This window comes from Neofelis nebulosa, chromosome 1 (assembly GCF_028018385.1).
Source record: "Neofelis nebulosa isolate mNeoNeb1 chromosome 1, mNeoNeb1.pri, whole genome shotgun sequence".
In the NCBI taxonomy this organism is placed as follows: Eukaryota; Metazoa; Chordata; class Mammalia; order Carnivora; family Felidae; genus Neofelis; species Neofelis nebulosa.
Genome location: NC_080782.1, coordinates 153,430,868 through 153,453,921, shown reverse-complemented (window position 1 = coordinate 153,453,921; position 23,054 = coordinate 153,430,868). Strand labels below are relative to the sequence as shown.

Sequence of the window (23,054 nt, the reverse complement as noted above, 5' to 3'; positions counted from 1 at the left end):
GATAGATAGATAGATAGATAGATAGATAGATAGATAGATGATAGATAGATAGACACTATATATAGAAACCCTAAAGACTCCACCAAAAAAAAGTGCTAAATTTTCAATAAAGTCTCTGGATACAAAATCATTGTACAGAAATCTGTTGCATTTCTATACACCAACAATGAAGCATCAAAAATAGATGTTAATAAAGCAATATTATTTACAATTGCAGAAAAATAATAAAATGTCTAAAAATAAACTTAACCAAAGAATTGAAAGACCTATACTCTGAAAACTATAAACCACTGATGAAAGAAATTGAGGATACACAAACAAATGGAAACATGTTCTATGCTCATGAATTGAAAGAACCAATATTGTTAAAATGCCCATATTACCCAAAGCAATGTTCAGAATCAAGGAAATTCCTCTCAAAATACCAAAGCATTTTCTCCATAATTAGAACAAATAAAGCAAAACTGTGTGGAACCACCAAAGACCTCAAATAGCCAAAACAATCTTCCAAAAAGAATAAAGCTGGAGAGATCACACCCCCAGATTTCAAGATATACTACAAATCTGTAGTGATCAAAACAAATGGGACAGGCACAAAAATAGACATATAGATCAATGGAATAGAATAGACAGTCCAGAAATAAGTCCACGTTTTTATGGTCAATTGTTCTACAACAACAGAAGTAAGAAGATACAATGTAAAAAAGACAGTCTCTTCAACAAATAGTACTGGGAAAACTGGACAGTAACATGCAAAAGAATGAAACTGGATCACTTTCTTATACCATACATAAAATTGAATTCAAAATGGGTTAAAGACCTAAATATGAGACATGAAACCATAAAAAGTTTAGAAGGAAACATAGGCAAAAATTTCTCTGACACCAGCTATAGAAACATTTTTCTAGATATGTCTCCTCTGGCAAGAGAAACAAAGGAAAAATTAAACTATTAGGACTAGACAAAAATAAAAAGCTTTTGCACAGTAAAGGAAACCATCAAAAAAAACAAAAGGGTAACCTACAGAAGAAGATATTTTCTAGTGACATATATGATAAGGGGCTAAAATCCAAAATATATAAAAAATTTACACATTTGGTGGTACCAGGGTGACTCAATCAGTTAAGCATCTCTTGATTTTGGCTCAGGTCATGATCTCACAGTTTTGTGAGTTAGAGACCCACAACAGGCTCTGTAGTGACAGTGCAGAACCTGCTTGAGATTCTCCCTCTCTCTCTGCCCCTACTCTCCACGCACTCTCTCTTTCTCAGAAAATAAATAATAAAAAAGTCTTACGAATTTAAGTTAACACTAAAAATCCAGTCAAAAAATGGACAGAGGACATGAATAGACGTTTTCCACAGAAGACATCCAGATGGCTAATGGATACATGAAAAGATGCTAAACATCACTCATCATCAGGGAGATACAAATCAAAGCTACAGTGAAATACCAAATAACACCTGTTGAATAGCCAAAATAAAAAACATGATAAATAACAAGTTTTGGCTATAATGTGGAGAAAAATGAACTTTCATGCATAGTTGGTGGGAATGCAAACTGGTGCTGCCACTGTAGAAAACAATATGAACATTCCTCAAATAAGATATTGCTGCAGCTAAGGTCAAAGAGGTTGTTGCCTGCTTTCTCCTCTAAGGTTTTGATGGTTTCCCATCTCACATTCAGGTCTTTCATCCATTTTGAGTTTGTTTTTGTGTATGGTGTAAGAAAGTGGTCTAGTTTCATTCTTCTGTATGTTCATTATATGTGGATCTTGAGAAACTTAACAGAAGACCATGGGGGAAGGAAAAGGGGGGAAAAGAGTAACAAACAGAGAGGGAGGGGGTCAAACCATAAGAGACTCTTAAATACAGAGAACAAACTGAAGGTTGGTGGGGGGTGGGGGAGAGGGGAACGTGGGTGATCGACATTGAGGAGGGCCCTTGTTGGGATGAGCAGTGGGTGTTGTATAGAAGCCAGTTTGACAATAAATTATATGAGAAAAAATAAATAAAAAATAAGACAAAAAATACTATGTTGAATAAAAGTGGTGATAATAGGCATCTTTGGCTTGTTCCTAAATTTAGAAAAAATGATTTCAGGTCTTCATTGTGGAGTATGATATTAGAAATGGGCTTGTCATACATGGCTTTTATTATGTCGAGGTAAATTTTCTCTATAACCAATTTACTGAGAGTTTTTTTTTCATAAATGGAAGTTGTATGTTGACAAATGTTTTTTCTCCATCTATTTAGATAATCATATGATTTTTATCTTTTTAGTTTGTTAATGTGATATGTAACATTGATTAACTTGTGAATATTGAACCAATCCTTGTATCCCAGGCATAAATCCCACCTGACTGGGGCGGGGGGTGGAAATATATATATATATATATATATATATATATACAAATATATATATATATATATATATATATATACAAATATATATGTATATATACATATATATGTACATATATATATTCATATATACACTTACTTAAAAAATACATATGTATCGCTATGTTTATGGCACTGTTAATCACAGTAACCAAGACATGGAAGCAACCCAAGCATACATCAATGGAAAATTGGATAAAGAAGTGATATATATACACAATGCAATATTACTCACCCATAAGAAAGAATGAAATCTTGCCATTTTCAATGATGTGGATGGAGTCAGAGAGTTTGAAGCTAAATGAAATAAGTCAGTCAGAGAAAGACAAATACCATGCAATTTCATTCATATGTGGAATAAGAAACAAAAGCAATGAACAAAGATAAAAGAGACAAACAAAAAAAAACCAGGTTCTTAAATACAAAAAAACAAAGTGATGGTTACTAGAGAAAAGATGGGTGGGGAGATGAGTGAAATAGATAAAGGGGACTAAAAACAAACTACGTCCTGCGACTTGCTGAATTCATGTATCAGTTCTAGCAGACTTCTGGTGGAGTCTCTCAGGTTTTCCATGTATAATATCATGTCATCTGCAAAATTTTGATGCCTTTGATTTCCTTTTGTTGTCTGATTGCTGATGCTAGAACTTCCAACACTAAGTTAAAAACAGCGGTGAGAGTGGACATCCCTGTCGTGTTCCTGATTTCAGGGGGGAAATTCTCAGTTTTTTCCCATTAAGGATGATATTAGCTGTGGACTTTCATAAGTGGCTTTTATGATGTTTAAGTGTGTTCCTTCAATCCCTACTTTCTCAAGCGTTTTTATTAAGAAATGATGTTGAATTTTGTCAAATGCCTTTTCTGCATCAAAAGGCAGGATCATATGGTTCTTATCTTTTCTTTTATTAATGTGATGTATCACATTGATTGATTTGCGAATACTGAACCAGCCCTGCAGACCAGGAATGAATCCGACTTGATCATGGTTCATTATTCTTTCTATATGCTGTTGAATTCAATTTGCTAGTATCCTGTTGAGAATTCAATACTACCCAAAACAATCTACGCATTCAATGCAATCCCAATCAAAATTGCACCAGCACTCTTCTCGAAGCTAGAACAAGAAATCCTAAAATTTATATGGAAACACAAAAGACCTCGAATAGCCAAAGTAACATTGAAGAAGACCAAAGCAGGAGGCATCACAATCCCAGACTTTAGTCTCTACTACAAAGCTGTTAATCATCAAGACAGCATGGTGTTGGCACAAAAACAGACACATCAACCAATGGAATACTATAAAGACTCCAGAATTGGACGCACAAAAGTATGGCCAACTAATCTTTGACAAAGCAGGAAAGAATATCCAATGGAAAAAAGACAGTCTCTTTAACAAATGGTTCTGGGAGAACTGGATAGCAACATGCAGAAGAATGAAACTACACCACTTTCTTACACCATTCACAATAATAAACTCAAAATGGATAAAGGTCCTGAATGTGAGACAGGAAACCATCAAAACCCTAGAGGAGAAAGCAGGAAAAAAACCTCTCGGACCTCAGCCACAGCAATTTCTTACTTGACACATCCTCAAAGGCAAGGGAATTAAAAGCAAAAATGAACTATTGGGACCTCATAAAGATAAAAAGCTTCTGCACTGCAAAGGAAGCAATCAACAAAACTAAAAGACAACCGATGGAATGGGAAAAGATATTTGCAAATGACATATCGGACAAAGGGCTAGCATCCAAAATCTATGAAGAACTCAGCAAACTCCACACCCGAAAAACAAATAATACAGTGAAGAAATGGGCAGAAAACATGAATAGACACTTTTCTAAAGAAGACATCCAGATGGCCAACTGGCACATGAAAAGATGCTCAACATCACTCATCATCAGGGAAATAGAAATCAAAACCACACTGAGATTGCACCTCACATAGTCAAAGTGGATAAAATGAACAAATCAGGAGACTATAGATGCTGGAGAGGATGTGGAGAAACAGGAACCCTCTTTCACTGTTGGGAATGCAAACTGGTACAGCCACTCTGGAAAACAGTGTGGAGGTTCCTCAAAAAACTAAAAATAGATCTACCCTATTACCCAGCAATAGCATTGTTACGAATGTACCCAAGGGATACAGGAGTGCTGATCCATAAGGGAACTTGTACCCCAATGTTTATAGCAGCACTTTTAACAGTAGCCAAATTATGGAAAGAGCCTAAATGTCCATCAACTGATGAATGGATAAAGAAATCGTGGTTTATATACACAATGGAATACTACTTGGCAATGAGAAAGTATGAAATATGGCCTCTTGTAGCAATGTAGTTGGAACTGGAAAGTGTTATGCTAAGTGAAATAAGTCATACAGAGAAAGACAGATACCATATGTTTTTACTCTTATGTAGATACTGAGAAACTTAACAAACGGCAAGGGCAAAAGGAAGGGGAAAAAAAGTTAAGAGAGGGAAGGAGCCAAACCATAAGAGACTCTTAAAAACTGATAATAAACTGAGGGTTGATGGAGGGGTGGAAGGGAGGGGAAAGTAGGTGATGGGCATTGAGGAGGGCATCTGTTGGGATGAGCACTGGGTGTTGTATGGAAACCAATATGACAATAAATTTCATATTTAAAAAAACACACTTATGATGAGCACTGGGTGTTGTATGGAAATGTTATATCACTATATTGTATATTTGCAACTAATATAACACTAATGCCAATTATACCTGAATATGTATATTAAATAAATAAATGTTAAAAAGAAAAAGGAACAATATACAGTATTGGAGTTGCATGAACTAACAGTATGATATGCCTTAACTAAAATCCTATTGGAAATCGTGTGTACTCAAACTGAAATCATAGTCAGTGTTAAACCTTGAGACAACCTTGAGGCAAAAGCATTTGTGATGCAAAAAGATTTCCTTTTGTTTCAAAAGGAAAAGGGTACATTTAGAGACTAACTACATAAAACCATCTACCATTCCAATATTCAAATTTCCATTTTGTCATAATGAAGAGAAAATCTGTGTCTACATATATTTACTAGACAGCCTCCAAGACATTTTTGATAAGACACAGAAAGTTTTAATATTTGTCCCCTCTATATGTTAGCAGTGTGAAACAGTGTATGTTAGAGTATTTATTAGAAAAAAACAGCTTGTGTTCACTGGTAGTTATAAATTGTGTTTTTATTTTTTTATTTTTAATTTTTTTAACATTTATTCATTTTTTTTAATTTACATACAAGTTAGTTAGCATATAGTGCAAAACTGATTCCAGCAGTAGATTCTTTAAAGTCCCTTACCCATTTAGCCCATTCCCCCTACCAACACCCTCCAGTAACACTTTGTTCTCCATATTTAAGAGTCTTTTATGTTTTGTCCCCCTCCATGTTTTATATTATTTATGTTTCTCTTCCCTTGTGTTCATTTGTTCTGGGTCTTAAAGTCCTCATATGAGTAAAGTCATATGATATTTGCCTTTGACTAAATAATTTCTCTTAGCATAATACACTCTAGTTCAATCCATGTAGTTGCAAAAGGCAAAAGGAAAGATTTTATTCTTTTTGATTGCTGAGTAATATATATGTATATATTATATATATTATATATATAAGAAGATATATATATATATATATATAATATATATATATATATATATATATATATTCTTAATCTTTTCAACCATTGATGGACATTTGGACTCTTTCCACACTGGCTATTGTTGATAGTGCTTCTATAAACATTGGGGTGTATGTGTGCCTTCGAAACAGCATACCTGTATTCCATGGATAAATGCCTAGTAGTGCAATTTATGAGTCATAGGGTAGTTCTATTTTTCATTTCTTGAAGAACCAAAGTATTCTTTTCCAGAGTGGCTGCACCAGTTTGCATTCCCACCAGTAGTTCAAAAGAGATCCTCTTTCTCCGCATCATCACCAATATCTGTTATTGCCTGAATTGTTAATGTTACCCATTTTGATAGGTGTGAGATGATATCTCATTGTGGTTTTGATTTGTATTTCCCTGATGAGGACCACATCCCTCCCTGATGTGGTTTTGATTTGTATTTCCCAGTTGGTCATCTAGATGTCTTCTTTGGAGAAATGTCTATTCATGTCTTTTGCTCATTTCTTCACTGTATTATTTGTTTTTTGGGGGTGTTCAGTTTGATAGGTTCTTTATATATTTTGGATACTAACCCTTTATCTGACATGTCATTTACAAATATCTTCTCCCATTCTGTCAGTTGTCTTTTAGTTTTGCTGATTGTTTCCTTTGCTGTGCAGAAGCTTTTTATTTTGATGAGGTCCAAATAGTTCATTTTTGTTTTCATTTCTCTTGCCCATGGAGACGTGTTGAGTAAGAAGTCGCTGCAACCAAGGTCAAAGAGGTTTTTGCCTGATTTCCCCTCGAGGATTTCGATGGCTTCTTGTCTTACATTTAGGCCTTTCACCCATTTTGAGTTTATTTTTGTCTATGGTGTAAGAACGTGGTCCAGGTTCATTCATCTGCCTGTCGCTGTCCAGTTTTCCCAGCACCACTTGCTGAACACACTGTCTTTATTCCATTGGATAGTCTTTCCTGCCTTGTCAACAATTAGTTGACCATACGTTTGTGGGTCCTTTTCTGGGTTCACCATTTTGTTCCATTGATCTGAGTGTCTGTTTTTGTGCAAGTACCATACTGTCTGGATTATTACAGCTTTGTAATACAGCTTGAAGTCTGAGATTGTGATGTCTCTTGCTTTGGTTTCCTTTTTCAAGATTGCTTTGGCTATTTGAGGTCTTTTGTGGTTCCATACAAATATTAGGATTGTTTGTGCTGGCTCTGTGAAGAATGCTGGTGTTATTTTGATAGGGATTGCATTGAATATGTAGATTGCTTTGGGCAGTAATGGCATTTTAACAATATTTGTTCTTCCTATCCAGGAGCATGGAATATTTTTCCTTCTTTGTGTGTGTCTTCCTCAATTTCTTTCATGAGCTTTCTATAGTATTCAGTGTAGATTTTTTGCCTCTTTGGTTAGAGTTATTCCTAGTATTTTATGGTTTTTGGTGCAACTGTAAATGGGATCTATTCCTTGATTTCTCTTTCTGTTGCTTCATTGTTGATGTATAGGAATACAAATGATTTCTGTGCATATCCTGCAACTTTGCTGAATTCATGAATCAGTTCTAGCGTTTTTTGGCAGAATATTTAGGGTTTTCCATATAGAGTACTTTGTCATCTGTGAAGAGTGAAAGTTTGTCCTCCTCCTGGCCGATTAGGGTGTCTTTTATTTCTTTGTGTTGTCTGATTGCTGAGGCTAAGACTTCCAATGCTATGTTGAATAACATTGGTGAGAGTGGACATCCCTGTCTTGTTCTTGACCTTAGAGGGAAAGCTCTCAGTTTTTCCCCATTGTGGATGATACTAACGTTGGGTCTTTTGTACATGGCTCTATGATTTCATTGTATGATTCTTCTATCCCTACTTTCTTGAGGGTTTTTATCAAGAAAGGATGCTGTATTTTGTCAAATTCTTTCTCTGCATCTATTGGGAGGATCATGTGGTTCTTGTTCTTTCTTTTATTGATGTGATGAGTCACATTGATTGTTCCGTGTATTGAACCAGCCCTTTATCCCAGATATAAATCCCACTTGGTCATGGTGAATATTTTTTTAATGTATTGTTGGATACATTGGCTAATAGTTTGTTGAGGATTTTTGCATCCACGGTCATCAGGGCACTGGTCTATAGTTCTTTTTAGTGGGTCTTTAGCTGGTTTTGGAATCAAGGTAATGCTGGCTTCATAGAAAGAGTTTGAAGTTTTCCTTCCATTTCTATTTTTTGGAAATGCTTCAAGAGAATAGGGGTTATCTCTTCCTTAAATGTTTGGTAAAATTTCCTTGGAAAGCCACCTGACCCTGGAATCTTGTTTTCTCAGAGATTTTTGATTACCAATTCGATTTCTTTACTGATTTTCTATTTTTTTCTGTTTCAGTTTTGGTACTATATATGTTTCTAAGAATTTGTCCATTTCTTCCAGGTTGCCCATTATATTGGCATATAATTGGTCATAATATTCTCTTTTATTGTTTTTATTTCTGCTGTGTTGGTTGTGATCTCTCTTATTTCATTCTTTGTTTTATTTATTTGGGTCCTTTCCTTTTTCTTTTTGATCAAACTAGCTAGGGGTTTATCAATTTTGTTAATACTTTCAAAGAACCAGCTTCTGGTTTCATTGATCTGTTCTACTGTTTTGGTTTTTTGTTTTTGTTTTTGTTTTGATAGCATTAGTTCTACTGTAAGCTTTATTATTTCCTGTCTTCTGCTGGTTTGTGGTTTTATTTGCTGTTCTTTTTCCAGCTCTTTAAACTGTAAAGTTAGTTTGTGTATCTGAGAACTTTCTTCCCTCTTTAGGAAGGCCTGGATTGCTATATACTTTCCCCTTATGACAGCCTTTGCTGCATCCAAGAGGTTTTGGGTTGTGGTGTTATCATTTTCATTGGCTCCCATGTACTTTTTAATTACCTCTTTAACTTCTTGCTTAGCCAATTCATTCTTTAGTAGGATGTTCTTTAGTCTCCAAGTGTGTGTTACCTTTCCAAATTTTTTCTCATGGTTGATTTTGAGTTTCATAGCAATGTGGCCTGAAGATATGCATAGTATGATCTCGGTCTTTTTGTACTCATTGAGGGCTGATTTGTGTAGACCCAGTATGTGGTATACTCTGGAAAATGTTCCATGTGCACTTGAGAATAATGTATATTCTGCTGCTTTAGGATGAAATATTCTGAATGTATCTGTTAAGTCCATCTGATCCAGTGTCATTCAAAGCCATTGTTTCCTTGTTGATTTTTTGATTAGATGATCTGCCCATTGTTGTAAGAGGGGTGTTGAAGTCCCCTACTAATATAGTATTATTATCAATGAGTTTCTTTATGTTTGTGAATAATGGATTTATATATTTGGGTGCTTTCACATTTGGACCATAAATGTTTACAATTGTTAGGTCTTCTTGGTGGATAGACCCTTAATTATGATATAATACCCTTCTTCATCTCTTGTTAAAGTCTTTATTGTAAAGTCTAGATTGTCCGATATAAGTATGGCTAGTCCAGCACTCTTTTGGTAACCATTAGCATGATAGAGGTTTTCCATCCCCTTACTTTCAATCTGAAGGTGTCTTTAGGTCTAAAGTGGGTCTCTTGTAAACAGCATATAGACAGATCTTGTTTTCTTTTTTTTTTCCAGACCACAGGATAGTCTCCAGCTATTATCAGAGTTTTCTTTTTTTTTTAATTTTCTTTTTAATTTTTTTTAATTTACATCCAAATTAATTAGCATATAGTGAAACAATGATTTCAGGAGTAGATTCCTTAATGTCCCTTACCCATTTAGCCCATCGCCCCTCCCACAACCCCTCTTGTAACCCTCAGTTTGTTCTCCATATTTATGAGTCTCTTATGTTTTGTCCCCTTTCTTGGTTTTATATTATTTTTGTTTCCCTTCCCTTGTGTTCATCTGTTTTGTCTCTTAAAGTCATCATATGAGTGAAGTCATATGATTTTTGTCTTTCTCTGAATAATTTCACTTAGCATAATACCCTCCAGTTTCATCCACGTAGTAGCAAATGGAAAGATTTCATTCTCTTTGATTGCCGAGTAATACTCCATTGTATATATATACCACATTTTCTTTATCCATTCACCCATTGATGGACTTGTGGGCTCTTTCCATACTTTGGCTATTGATGATAGTGCTGCTGTAAACATGGGGGTGCATGTGTCCCTTTGAAACAGTGTACCTGTATCCCTGGGATAAATGCCTACTAGTGCAATTTCTGGGTCATAGGGTAGTTCTATTTTTAGTTTTTTGAGGAACCTCTGTACTGTTTTCCAGAGTGGATGCATCAGCTTGCATTCCCACCAGCAGTGCAAAAGAGATCCTCTTTCTCCGCATCCTTGCTAACATCTATTGTTGCCTGAATTGTTGATGTTAACCATTCTGACAGGTATAAGGTGGTATCTCATTGTGGTTTTGGTTTGTATTTCCCTGATGATGAGTGATGTTGAGCATTTTTTCACGTTTCAGTTGGCCATCTGGATGTCTTCTTTGGAGAAGTGTCTATTCATGTCTTTTGCTCATTTCTTCACTAGATTATTTGTTTTTTGGGTGTTGAGTTTGATAAGTTCTTGATAGATTTTGGATACTAACCCTTTATCTGATATGTCATTTTCAAATATCTTCTCCCATTCTGTCGGTTGTCTTTTAGTTTTGCTGATTGTTTCCTTCACTGTGCAGAAGCTTTTTATTTTAATGAAGTCCCAGTAGTTCATTTTTGCTTTTGTTTCCCTTGCCTCTGGAGACGTGTTGAGTAAGAAGTTACTGCCACCAAGATCACAGAGGTTTTTGCCTGCTTTCTCCTCGAGGATTTTGATTGCTTCCTGTCTTATATTTAAGTCTTTCAGATGGATGTTGTTTTCCTATCCATTCTGTTACTCTATGTCTTTTGATTGGAGCATTTAGTGAACTGATGTTTAGAGTGAGTACTGAAAGATATGAATTTATTGCCATTATGCTGCTTATAGGGTGGAGATTCTGGTGGTTGTCTCTGGTCCTTTCTAGTCTTTGTTGTTTTGATATTTATTTATTTATTTATTTATTTAATATTTTCTCCCCTCAGAGAGTCCTCCTTTAAATTTCTAGCAGGGCTCGTTCAGTGGTCACAAACTCCTTTAATTTTTGTTTGTCTGGGAAATTTTTAATCTCTCCTTCTATTTTGAGTGACAGTTTTGCTGGATAAAGATTTCTTGGCTGCATATTTTTCTGAATCATCACACTGAATATATCCTGCCACTCCTTTCTGGCCTGCCAAGTTTCTGTGGATAGGTCTGCTGCAAACCTGATCTATCTTCCCTTGTAGGTTAAGGACTTTTTTTTCCCTTGTTGCTTTCATGATTCTTTCCTTACCTGAGTATTTTCTAAAATTAACTATGATATGCCTTGTTGATAGTCATTTTTTGTTGAATATAATGGAAGTCCTCTGTGCTTCCTGAATTTTGATGTCTGTGTCTTTCCCCAGGCTAGTAAAGTTTTCTGCTATTTGCTCACAGAAACCTTCTACCCCTTTTTCTCTCTCGTCCTCTTCTGGGACCCCTATGATTCTGATGTTGTTCCTTTTTAATTAGTCATTGATTTCTCTCATTCTTAAATCATACTTTTTTGCCTTAGTCTTCCTCTTATTTTCTGCTTTTTTATTCTCCATAAGTTTGTCCTCCATATTGCTGAGTCTCTGCTCTGCCTCATCCATCCTTGCTGCCATGACATCCATTTAAGATTGCAGCTCAATTTTAACATTTTTAATTTCATCCTGACTAGCTTTTACTTCTTTTATCTCCACAGAAAGGAATTCTAATCTATTTTCTACCCCAGCTAGTATTATTATTATTGTTATGATTCTAAATTCTGGTTCAGATTTTTTTCTTGTATCTGTGTTGGTTAAGTCCCTGGGCATTTCTTCCTGCTCTTTCTTTTGGAGTGAATCCTTTCATTTCATCATTTTGAAGGGACAAAAAGAATTAGTGATGTAAAAAAATAATTTAAATTTTTTTAATTAAAAAATTAAAATTAAAAAATTAAAAAGGACACACACACAAGAAAATCAAATAAATGATGCTAGATCCTAAGTGTGTTTTGGTCTGGGTGTTGAAAGGGGTTGGTAGATTAAAGAAAAAAGGGTAAAGAAAGAAAAAAAAGGAAATCATTTGAAAATATGAATACACTAAAATAGAATGAAATGATGGAAGTACAATAGAATTTGAAAAAAATTTACACAAAAATAAAAAATAAAATAGAAAATAAAATTAAGGAAAAATATATTTAATAAAACTTGAAAATAAGAACAATTTTTTTCTCTTTCTGTATTCAAGAAAAAGAAAAGAAATGAAAAAGAAGAAAAAAAATAAAAATTATATAGATTGACTAAAGAACAGACTGAAATACAATTGAAATTATTTCATTTTCCCCTAGAAGTCAAACTCTGAAGCCCTGTATAGTCAGTAAATTAAGCAGGCGGAGAGACTTGTGTTTCTGAAGAGTGAGATTGGCCCAGTTGGCCTTAGTTTAATGGCTTCATTCTCCACTAGATGGCTCTGCTTAGCTTACTGGGGTGGATTGTTTTGGCACTTGTAGGTGTATATGCACACGCGCGAAAGTGGTGAAAATGGCATCACCCAGCTACCCAGTCTCTAGTATAGAACCTCTGTTCTCCCTGATCAGCACCTAACCCGTCCTTTGTCTTCAGCTTCCATCCACTCCCCACTTTTACACAGTCTGTGACCAAGGCCCAGGCAGTACCTCCCTCCTGAGTTTTATATCAGATGTGGGTGTTTTCCCTGACCTTTTTTTCTGAGGGACTGCAGCTTTGACCCATTCTGTCCATCTGTAGGAGGATCACACTGAACAATGGCCAGGGGCTGGCCCTACCTAGGAACATTCATGGGACTGTGCAGCTGCCAATGCCCATAGACTGGCCAGGTGTCAGCCCACCCCAGAAAAAGTTCACGCGATCATTAGCACAAGTGTTTCAGGGCTTATGGAAAATCACAACACACATCTGGCACCAGGCTTCAACCCCAATGACCTTGTTCCATCACCAGAGAATGTGGTTGTTCTCCCAGGTCCACTGGAGCCTTTTCCTGTGGGTGTCGCCACACAGCCTCTATTAGATGTCCTCCCTATAGAGGAACTACCTCTCCCCATGTGGCCTGAAGACCCCCCAGACTTAATTCTGCTCCTGGGAACTCACCCTTCTCACCAGAGCACTACCAGGTATCAAGCTGTGGAGTTTCAGACTTTGTGCTCCCCCTGTTTATACAGTCTTAATGGAGTTCAAACCTTCCCCTTTCTCCTTTCTCCCTTTTTAATTCAGTCCCTGTAGTTGTTCCTACCTGCTTTTTTTTTTGGGGGGGGGAGCTTGTCCCTTATTCTGCCCCTCCATCTCCATCTTTTCTCCACAAGCAAAAATAGTTCCCTGCCCTCTGCAGCTTCTCTCTCCCCCAGTTCACCTTCCACATCATGTACCTGCTGAGTTCTGTGGCTCAGGTTGTGCAGATTGTTGTGTTAATCCCCAAATCAGTTTTCTAGGTGTGCAGGATGGTTTAATGTTGATCTGGCTGTATTTTATGGACACGAGACACAAAAAAACTTCCATGCTGTTCTGCCATCTTGGCTCCTCCCCTTTTTTTCATAAAAAGTTGAAAATGCTAACAATCTTATCCTAATGGAACTTTATCAATCATGTTATAATTAATACTGTAGGTATATAAAAATTGGGTGGATTCTCTAAACAGAAAGATGCGATAGGACTGTTTCCTGGACAAAAAAAAAATGAAAAAAAGGTAAATTAATAATTCTAAATTACTTATTTAAACATAGACTAAAACCTGTTTTAACACTGTTGTTTATACAGGCCCACATTAAATGCATGTGACATTGTACCAGAAGGTACACAGAGAACATGTGACATATACTCACAACTTGCAATACCTAGTACATACAAGTATAAATGTATCAAGACCACCAAGAGGCAAAACCATGAAAATATAATTCAAAGATTTCATAAAGACAAAAATGAAGAAAGATTGCCACAAACTTTCTTTTATTCAGAGAAACCGGACAATAAAGTAGTATATGCATAAACTAACTTGCCCTCCTCAAGCTCTGCAATACTCACATGTTTTTCTAATTTCTATCAATCCAGTAAGGAAGTGTGGGCTAAAGATAAAAGCAAAGGAGAACCTGGGTGGCTCAGTCAGTTGAGGGTTCAACTTCGGACCAAGTTATGATCTCATGGTTTATGGGTTTGGGCCCCAAATCAGGCTTGCTACAGTCTGTGAAGAACTTGCTTTGGATCGTCTCTCTCTCTGCCCCACCCCTACACAAGCTCTTGCTCCCTACCCCCCTCTGTCTCAAAAATAAACATTTAAAAAATTAATAAATAAATGCAAAGTTTCTCTTGTTTAAGGAAATGGTTGTTTGAACATAAGGAAAGAAATATGAAAACTGGGTATAGACCTAAAGAAGCTAGGGTTAAAAGTAAGTAAAACTTATGCAAAAGTTAATCTAGACATACCTATTTTTTATGAATTTTTGGAAAGTATTAGGTTTCTCCAGAGAAACGGAATCAATAGAATGCACAGATATAGAGAATAGATAAATGATAGATATAGATAAATAGATAGGTGGTCAATAGATAATAGATGGATAGAGAGAGGATAGATTGATATAGATAGATACATAGATACATAAATAGATACATAGATACATAGATAGATGATAGGTAATAGGTAGATAGATGATAGATAGATACATAGATACACAGATGATAGATATACATAATAGGTAGATGATAGATAATAGATAGATGATAGATAGATAGATAGATAGATGAGAGGTGACAGATACACAGATGTAGACAGGTAGAGAGATAGACAGGTAGACAGAAAGAGAGATTTTAAGGAATTGGCTCATGTGATTTTGTGGGCACATAAGTTCAAAATCTTCAGTACAGGCTGGAGACCCAAGGAAGAGTTCATGTTGCAGCCAAAGACCAACCACGGTCTGAAGACAGAATTCCATCTTCCTAAGGGGATCTCAGCTTATTTTATTGTAAGACTGATCGGAGAGCTCTCCACATAATGGAGAGAAGTCCATTACTCAAAGTCTACTGAAGTGTTAATCTTATCTAAAAACTACCTTCACAGCAACAGGAGGACTGGTGTTTGACAAAATACCCAGATACTGTGGCCTAGTCAAGTTGATACATAGGGTTCACCATTACAGAGACTAATTAGTTCCTATGAATAGTTGAAATTTTATTAACTTCATTAATTTTTACAACTTAAATTTTCTCATTTTCACCTTTTACCTTAAGCCTGAGAAAAAATATATATATTGTAAGCTAAACTGTGCCTTGCCTTTAAATTTTAATCGTTCCTACTTCACTCATGGTGAAAATCCACGAGTTAATGAACTATAGTTCCATATTCATAATAATCAATATCATCATCATCATCATCATCATCATTATCATCATTTAACCTGGCAAGTGTTCTCATTGTAAGCAGCTGTGGCCTGGTTACTTTCTACACTGTTCCTGTCCGCATGCTACCATGCCACTATTTCCTTCTATGAACCTCTGTTCATGAATTGTTAAGAATTTAAAGGTAACTCAAGAACAGACTCTTAACTATACAGAACAAAGTGGTGGTCACCAGAGAGGAGGTGGGTGGCGGGATAGGCTGAATGAGTGATGGAGATTAAAGAGAGGACTTGTGAGGAGCACCAGGTGTTGCATGGAAATGTTGAATCACCATATTGTACACCTGAAACTAATATTACACTTTATGTTAACTAACAGAAATGTAAATAAAAACTTTAAAAAAGAAAATAAAAGAACTGTATCCCTAATTTTTTCCCAATGCAAATGTACTGCCTGCTTAGGAGCTTGTTTCAATAAAGACTCTTTATGTCAGTGACTTTCAAACTTTTGTAGCAATGGTTCACTGTAAGGAAAACCTTTGATACACATAAACACATAAACACTCACACAACTGATTTACCATACCTTGTTCAATCCTCTCTGAAATTTTCTATTCCATTTCATGCCATTCTCACTCACTTTTAAATGCTTGTTAAGTCGATTTAATAACCAGTAAGTAAGTGGCATATAACCTGAAATTTTAAAGAAACACTGTTTGTTAGAGAAGCAGTTATAAATTATTTGCACAGGGCAGGAAGAGGCAGACAACAGCCTGAAGAAGAAACATTACACTCTCTATTAGGGTCTAGAAAACTTAGAACAAAAGTGTATATGGAGTGGAACAAGTGTACCTCAAAATTAGTCACTCCCTCACACATACATACACACATTTTTCTGCTTGGGGTCTCATTTTCCTTAGATCTGACTTAATAGTGACTTTACAATTTTCTGGAATCAGAGTCTCAAGTTTGCTGCAAAGAACTCATTATTTCCCTATAAAACCTCATTGATCCAAGTTACATTTTTCTCTTCACCAGCATATTATCTTTTGTGACTGAGTCTGTCACTTGGAAGGACATAGGGGCCCTGTCCATCTACTTGCAAGCAAAGACAGGAGTTATTTATTCTGGGATCCCTGAAAGAGAGAAGACCCTACTCCATTCTCACTCCAGCATCTTATATGACATTATTCATTGTTATCCCCTGGGAACAAAGCATTCTTTAGGGAAAACAAGCACCTACATCAGTGCCGTCTTGCATCCGACAGGCTGTGGTCTTTCCCAAGAACCTTCCACATGGCTCCCTTCACATCTTTGTTTTTCAGTGTATAGATGAAAGGATTCAGAGTGGGGGTCACCAGACAGTAGAAGAGGGTTAGGAACTTGCCCTGGTCCTGACTTGCCACATTCCCAGGCTGCATGTACATGTAGATTATAGTGCTATAGAAGAGAGACACTACAATCATGTGGGAAGAGCAGGTGTTGAAGGCCTTGCACTTCCCAGCTGCAGACTGGATCCTCAGAACCATGGCTACAATATAGCCATAGGAAACCAGTATCATGGTGAGGGGTACCAAGACAATGGGGATGGCCAAGAAGAAAGCCAGGCCTTCAACACGCCTAGTGTCCACGCAGGAAATGCGGATGATGGCTGGCATCTCACACACAAAATGGTTGATGTGATGGTGACCACACCACTCCAGGGACATTGTCAGTGGGGACATGAGGATGGAATTGGCAATCCCAGTGAGCCAGGCACAGGCTGCCAGTCGCAGGCACAGCTGTGGGTGCATGATGGTCATGTAGTGAATAGGCTTGCAAACAGCCACAAAGCGGTCATAGGCCATGACAGAAAGAAGAATGCATTCAATGCCACCCACAGACAGGAACGCAAAGAGTTGTATGACACAACCAACATAAGTGATGGTCTTTTGTGGGCCCCAGAGGTTGACCAGCATCTGAGGAATGCTGCTAGAGGTGTAACAGAGATCCAGGAGGGACAGGTTGCAGAGGAAGAAGTACATAGTTGTGTGCAGTCGAGGGTCCACCAGGGACAGGAAGATGATGGACGAGTTGCCCGTGATAGCCAGAAAGTAAAACACCATGTTAGTGAAAAACAAGACCATCCCCAGCTTTGGCTGGTCAGAGAACCCAAGCAGAATGAAGTTTCCAGAGCTCTCATTATTTCTTTCCATCGCACTTGGCTTGATAAACCTGTTTAGGGAGGTTAACATGTGTGGTATTACTCATACAGAAAATGATGCACCTCATTTTTGTCCCAAGAAAATAGGTTTTTTCCACCTATTTAACTGGTCCACTTGCCTGGCCATTGCCTGGAATTATAGGATAAGGAGCTAAAAATATTTGTTTATAAAGTGATGGAAGTTGTATAGTGATGGAAGCAATATTGCCTCAATATCTTCTAATCTGGTTAAGTGAAATAAGTGGATAGATCCTTTAAAAAAAACTTTTACTGATATAATGAGCAACAAAGTAATTTGGGGGAAAAAACAAATAATTTTCTCAGAATCCATTGACTTTGAGTGTATTTCTGCTAACTGACAAATTACTCCCTAAAATTTGTGGAACAATAGTTTAACTTAATATAATCAATTCTCATGTTTCCATGATTATAAACTCAACTGAAAAACAAAAAACGTATTGATGACTTACTATATGGTAGGCCCTGCAGGTATAAGTATAGACAGTACCTCTGTTCAAAATATTTAAATTACTTCTGTAGTCAGGAAAGTAATAGCCTGGGGACTCTTGAAATAAGAAAGCCCTGAATTTACTTGATTCTGAATAGTTAATGATTTGGTCCTATCTCTTGACCCAGTGATTAAGGTAACATTAGGCAAAAGAACAAAAGTGGATGTGATTGCACAGAGGTGAGAGGATTTTCTTCCCTTCCATGTGCATTCACAAAATGAGCAGAAAATGAGGGATGTCCTTTTGCACATTCCAGCTCAACATAACACTATGCCCAGAGGTCAACTAAAAGGAAATAAGAATCATTGTGCAGGTTTATTTTTGCAGCAGGTTTGGGAGTTTTGGGGAGGCCAGAGTTGGGTTTCCTGTCAACCTGCATTGCTTCAATAAGAGTTTGACTATTTACTTTATTGAACAGACACCAATCAAATACTTGACTTGCAAACTCCTCTAAAATTCAGAAATTAACAGAAAAAGATGTATGTCCTCCATGTCAATAATTAAATGCTACCTGTATGGACTCAGTTTCCTGCCATCAACTTGTTTGGGGTTCACAAACTACTGGAGAAGTTAAAATATGGAGTAAATGGAGAGTCTATGAATGCAAGCCTATGGATCCCACAGCTCTGCTGTCTACCTGTGGGGATGTCCACCTGTGGTCCAATCATAATGGGTCACAGACTCTAAACTCAGGAAGAAGTTATAGTCTGAGGTGAAGCCATATAGAAAGACCAATTCCAGCCAGAGTTTTTAAAAAATCAGCTTGAAAACTGTAGAAAACTTAAGATATGGCTTGGGAACTGAATAAGTTATGAGTACAGCATATCTGCAGATCTTGTACTGAAAATGCACACAAAGAGCTAAAGTACATCAGCATGAATTGCAAATTTGGAAATTATAACATGAATACAAGGGATATTTCTTTCTTTTTTTGGTAGAAAATTCTTTACATTGAATATTTTTAAAATAAAAAGTTAAATTTAAAAAACACTTTGTAATGAGATGTAATTTTTGATTTGTAATCACCACACCTAAAGGGATGACACTTTTATTTTTCTTTCTTATTTTTGGCTGAAGAGCGATGCCCTAAACACAAAGGCCTGTCATCTATTCAGTGAATTACTTTCAAACAATTCATCCCAAAAGCAATACATGTTTGTTACAGAAAAATAAGAAAGCAAAGACCATTAAAGAAAAAAAAAATAATTCCTTAATCCCATGTACCCATAGACAATAATTATTTACAAACTTACATATGTGTGTGTGTATGTGTGTGTGTGTGGATAAGAACACATAAGGCCTACTCTCTAAACATAAGGAATCATTCAATACTTCCCCATGTGTTAACTAATTGTTTTGCTCCAGGCCTGGAGTCTGATATCTTAGAGATACTAAGCCAAATACATGATCTCAACAGATCACAGTAATTAACTATATGGAATTTAGAAAAGAGAAAGTGGAGGCTTAATCACGCACATGAGGATATGCATTTTCAGAAATATGAAAGCCACTTCTTAGTGGTCCTGCGTCATTGGCATGGGAGATCTTATTGTAGATAACAAACACATCTGTCTTGGACATTCAATATTCCTTGGATCATCTAACAATCCTTACACAATCCACCCTGATCTGCCATCCTTAATTTCTGCCTAATGGCCTGAATGTCATACCTTAAATACCAATATTGTTCCCTCTACTGGTAAGCAACATTCAGTCTTGTCAACTATCTGTGGGTTTGGTTAGTAAGAGTACACTTGCTGGACTCAATCACTGTTGGGTCAACTGAACATTAGGCCTATGACCACAAAAAGTTGTTGGACCCAAAGTGACCATTCCTTTTCATAGCGAAACAATATTTTAAAGGTGTATTTATAAACTTGCAACAGAGCAAGAGAGTCTCTACCATTAGCTCTACACAAGAGAATTTTCCATCTGTATAATCACTCTGGCAAAGGTTTAGAGAGGTTTTACCCATTTCACAAGCCCTCATCATTAACTCTTTCCATATAGCTGCCTTATCTGTGGGTAATGGTGTAGAGGATGGGGTGAGACAATTACATGGGGAGGAGAAAGACATTTATGAACTCAGAAGTAAGACATCTGGAAGGGAGATAATCTGCACATCTTCCAGATGACAGGGTGTTTCATAAGGAGCCCCGGAATTGTCAGACCTTTGTTATAATGGATTGGGCATTGGAAATGGGGCTGAGAAGTACATGTGACCTGAGGTGAGTCACCACCCTAGAGATCACACCCTAGAGATCACATAGTTAAGAAAGCTCCCTTGAGTGAATTGCAGATCTGTGTCTCCATTTCCTCTACCATAGAACAGACTTAACAATGCCAGACATGCTCTTTGTTAAGACTTTTAGAACACCATATTAGCTTGTACTGCTTGTTCTGAACGCTCTCAAGCTTCTTGAAATTGATGTTCAAACAGAGACTACTAAATACTGAAAAAAGTGTGTAGAAATATAGGAGGTTTGTTACACATCTGAAAAACATATTTGCCTAACCATACACATTCCTGATTATCTTTTACAGCAATGGTCTATTAGTCAGATCTATGAGACTTCAATAGGATTTAAACACCTTTGTCCCAGGATCTGAAATGTAGATCGAAACTCCTCATGGACCTGAGTATGATCACAAGAACTGGTTTCCTCTTATAAGGAAATATTAATGACTATATCACAGGGTTTTCAGAGAATTCCTTAAAATACTTGTATTTAAAGGCACTCAAATATTTTATTTCAATGAAAATCAGAATATTTGTTAGGAAAAAGTAACAAAATTATTCCAAAAATATAAGACTCGTGCTAAACATACAAAAACATCTGTATTCTAGAACATTGTTCTGGGAGCCCATGATCTCACATGAAATACATCTGCCAACAAATCTTTTTAGGTAACAACTTCCTCTCACTGCAGCACTGTTTTCCATGTTTACTAACTTGTATCAAGTTCTCAGAAGAAACGATGTATAGATCTGGGATGAGAGGTTGTCCCTGGATTGATGAAACACCTTCCCAGAGTCACCCTCTCCTATTAAAGGGGAAAGTTGCAGAAAAAGGGCAGCAAGGACATTTCTCCAAGAGGAAAAAGAATTCTCAAGGATGGAGCATGCTCAGAGCCCATGGCCGACATCTTGCCCTTGTCCTCACCAAGATTTTGAAGAAGAGGTTCAGCTAAGTTCACAAGCTACAAAAAGCCATCAACTGATCTCTTGCTCATCCTGCTATCATGACAGACCAACAACCTACTCCTGACTCAGAGGTCTGCATGTGAAAGATATCTCTATTCCAGTTTTAGAATGGGAAATCTGGTGGTATAATGAGTGGAGATGGTTGAAGACAAAAGATGCTGGTCCAAAGATACAAAGAAAACAGGTGAAAAGAAACGTCCAAACCTTTACATTAAATTATTCTCTACTTGGAGATGGCCAACAGAAACAGAAGCCCTTTCTCTGATTAAGAAAATACTTTGATCTGTAGTTCTCTTGGGAAAATCAAACTGCAAAACCACTTAAGACAGGATTTTAAAATACTTTGTATGTTGTACAAATTATAGTTCTTTGAATATTGCTGTATAAATAAAATTAATGGATTCTCTTTTATTGCTAGTAGCATAAGCACATATACAGATCATTTATAGCACCATCTAGTGTAACTTGAGAGGATGTACCCATTAGCTCTTCCCTAAATTAATATGAGTGTTTGGGAAAGCATGGGTGGGTAATTGGGGAGCAAAAAGTAAGAAGTTTTCCTGAAAAAAAATGATTACATGTTAATTGGGAATCCCCTTTTTAGTTAAAACGGCAAATGTCTAGGGAACAAAGATGAAGATGATGAAACTAGTTGCACAGTTGATTTATTTGACCAAATCAATGTTGGCATTGGATTTAATACAGCTTTTCACATACAACATGGAAATGAAGAAAACAAGGAACATTGACTCTCTCTGAAATGCTGACCCAAGGGAAGAAGTACGTATTCAGGCTAATTTACAGGCTCAGTTACAAGGGTGGCTGGGGGGGGGGGGGGGGTGGTTAGCACTCTGTAGTCACTGAAATGGGGTGATGAAATTCTGCCATCCCAGGAAAAAAAATCAGCCTTCCCGTTGCTGCCTTCAAAGAGGAGCCAACACTAACCCCCACCCCAACCCAATGTTCCTTTCACACATTGAGCTGGAGGGAATTTTAAAGCTCTTCAAACTTTTAGAAAATTAGCTTTAAGTCCCTGTAGGTTTCTTAGAATGAGCTCAGGTTGTTTATGCGACTGAAATGCCTGAGTTCTTAGGTCTTTTTCCATCCTCTAGAGAGATAAGACCCTAAAGGGAGATAACTCAAGTGATTTTTGTGGAGGATGTAGAGGAAGGCAAATCATATAAACAATTTTACTTCAGACCAATCACTAAGATGACTCAACTTAATAGATGAGAGAGAAGAAAACTCATCCTAAACATTAATTGGTAAATTGCAAAAGACTGATAGAGTACTCATTTACCTGGAGTCACAAAATAATTTGACTAACATTTCTGCTGCATTTGAAAATGTTACATTGCATTTAAGGGAACAATATTAAAAGCATAAACTCTTTATATGAACAAGTTTTAATTCTGACCCACTGCTCAACACCTTGCTTAGTACCTGGGATGCAAAAATTCATGAGGCAGAGATGCTGTCTTGTATATTCATGCACATAATTGCATTAGCATAAATTAGAAAGAAGATTGCCATAATTTACAAGTTAGATTTTACACACTTGGTTCATATTGCTGACAAAGGAAATGTAGTTGTAATCTTAATAGCACAGTGAGAGAGGAGACAATTTTTTAGTTCGATCTTGAAGAAGGTTATTGAAATTGATAAAATGGTCACTAAATAGGAGAGACAGGGTTG

The 23,054-nt window shown here is 36.6% G+C and overlaps 1 protein-coding gene across 1 annotated transcript; it reads right to left on the bottom strand.

The window, feature by feature from the left end:
• Positions 1 to 7,787: 7,787 nt before the first annotated feature.
• Positions 7,788 to 17,637, bottom strand: LOC131491015 (putative olfactory receptor 2W6). Its single transcript, XM_058693495.1, has 2 exons — positions 16,732 to 17,637; positions 7,788 to 7,799 (listed from the first exon to the last, which is right to left on the bottom strand). Exons 1-2 carry the CDS (start codon positions 17,635 to 17,637, stop codon positions 7,788 to 7,790), a joined length of 918 nt encoding a protein of 305 aa, XP_058549478.1.
• Between the last annotated feature and the right edge of the window lie 5,417 nt (positions 17,638 to 23,054).

What these genes read in the sequence shown, in the direction of transcription:
- LOC131491015 (XM_058693495.1), bottom strand. Translation starts at nt 17,637, where the DNA reads ATGGAAAGAAATAATGAGAGCTCTGGAAACTTCATTCTGCTTGGGTTC.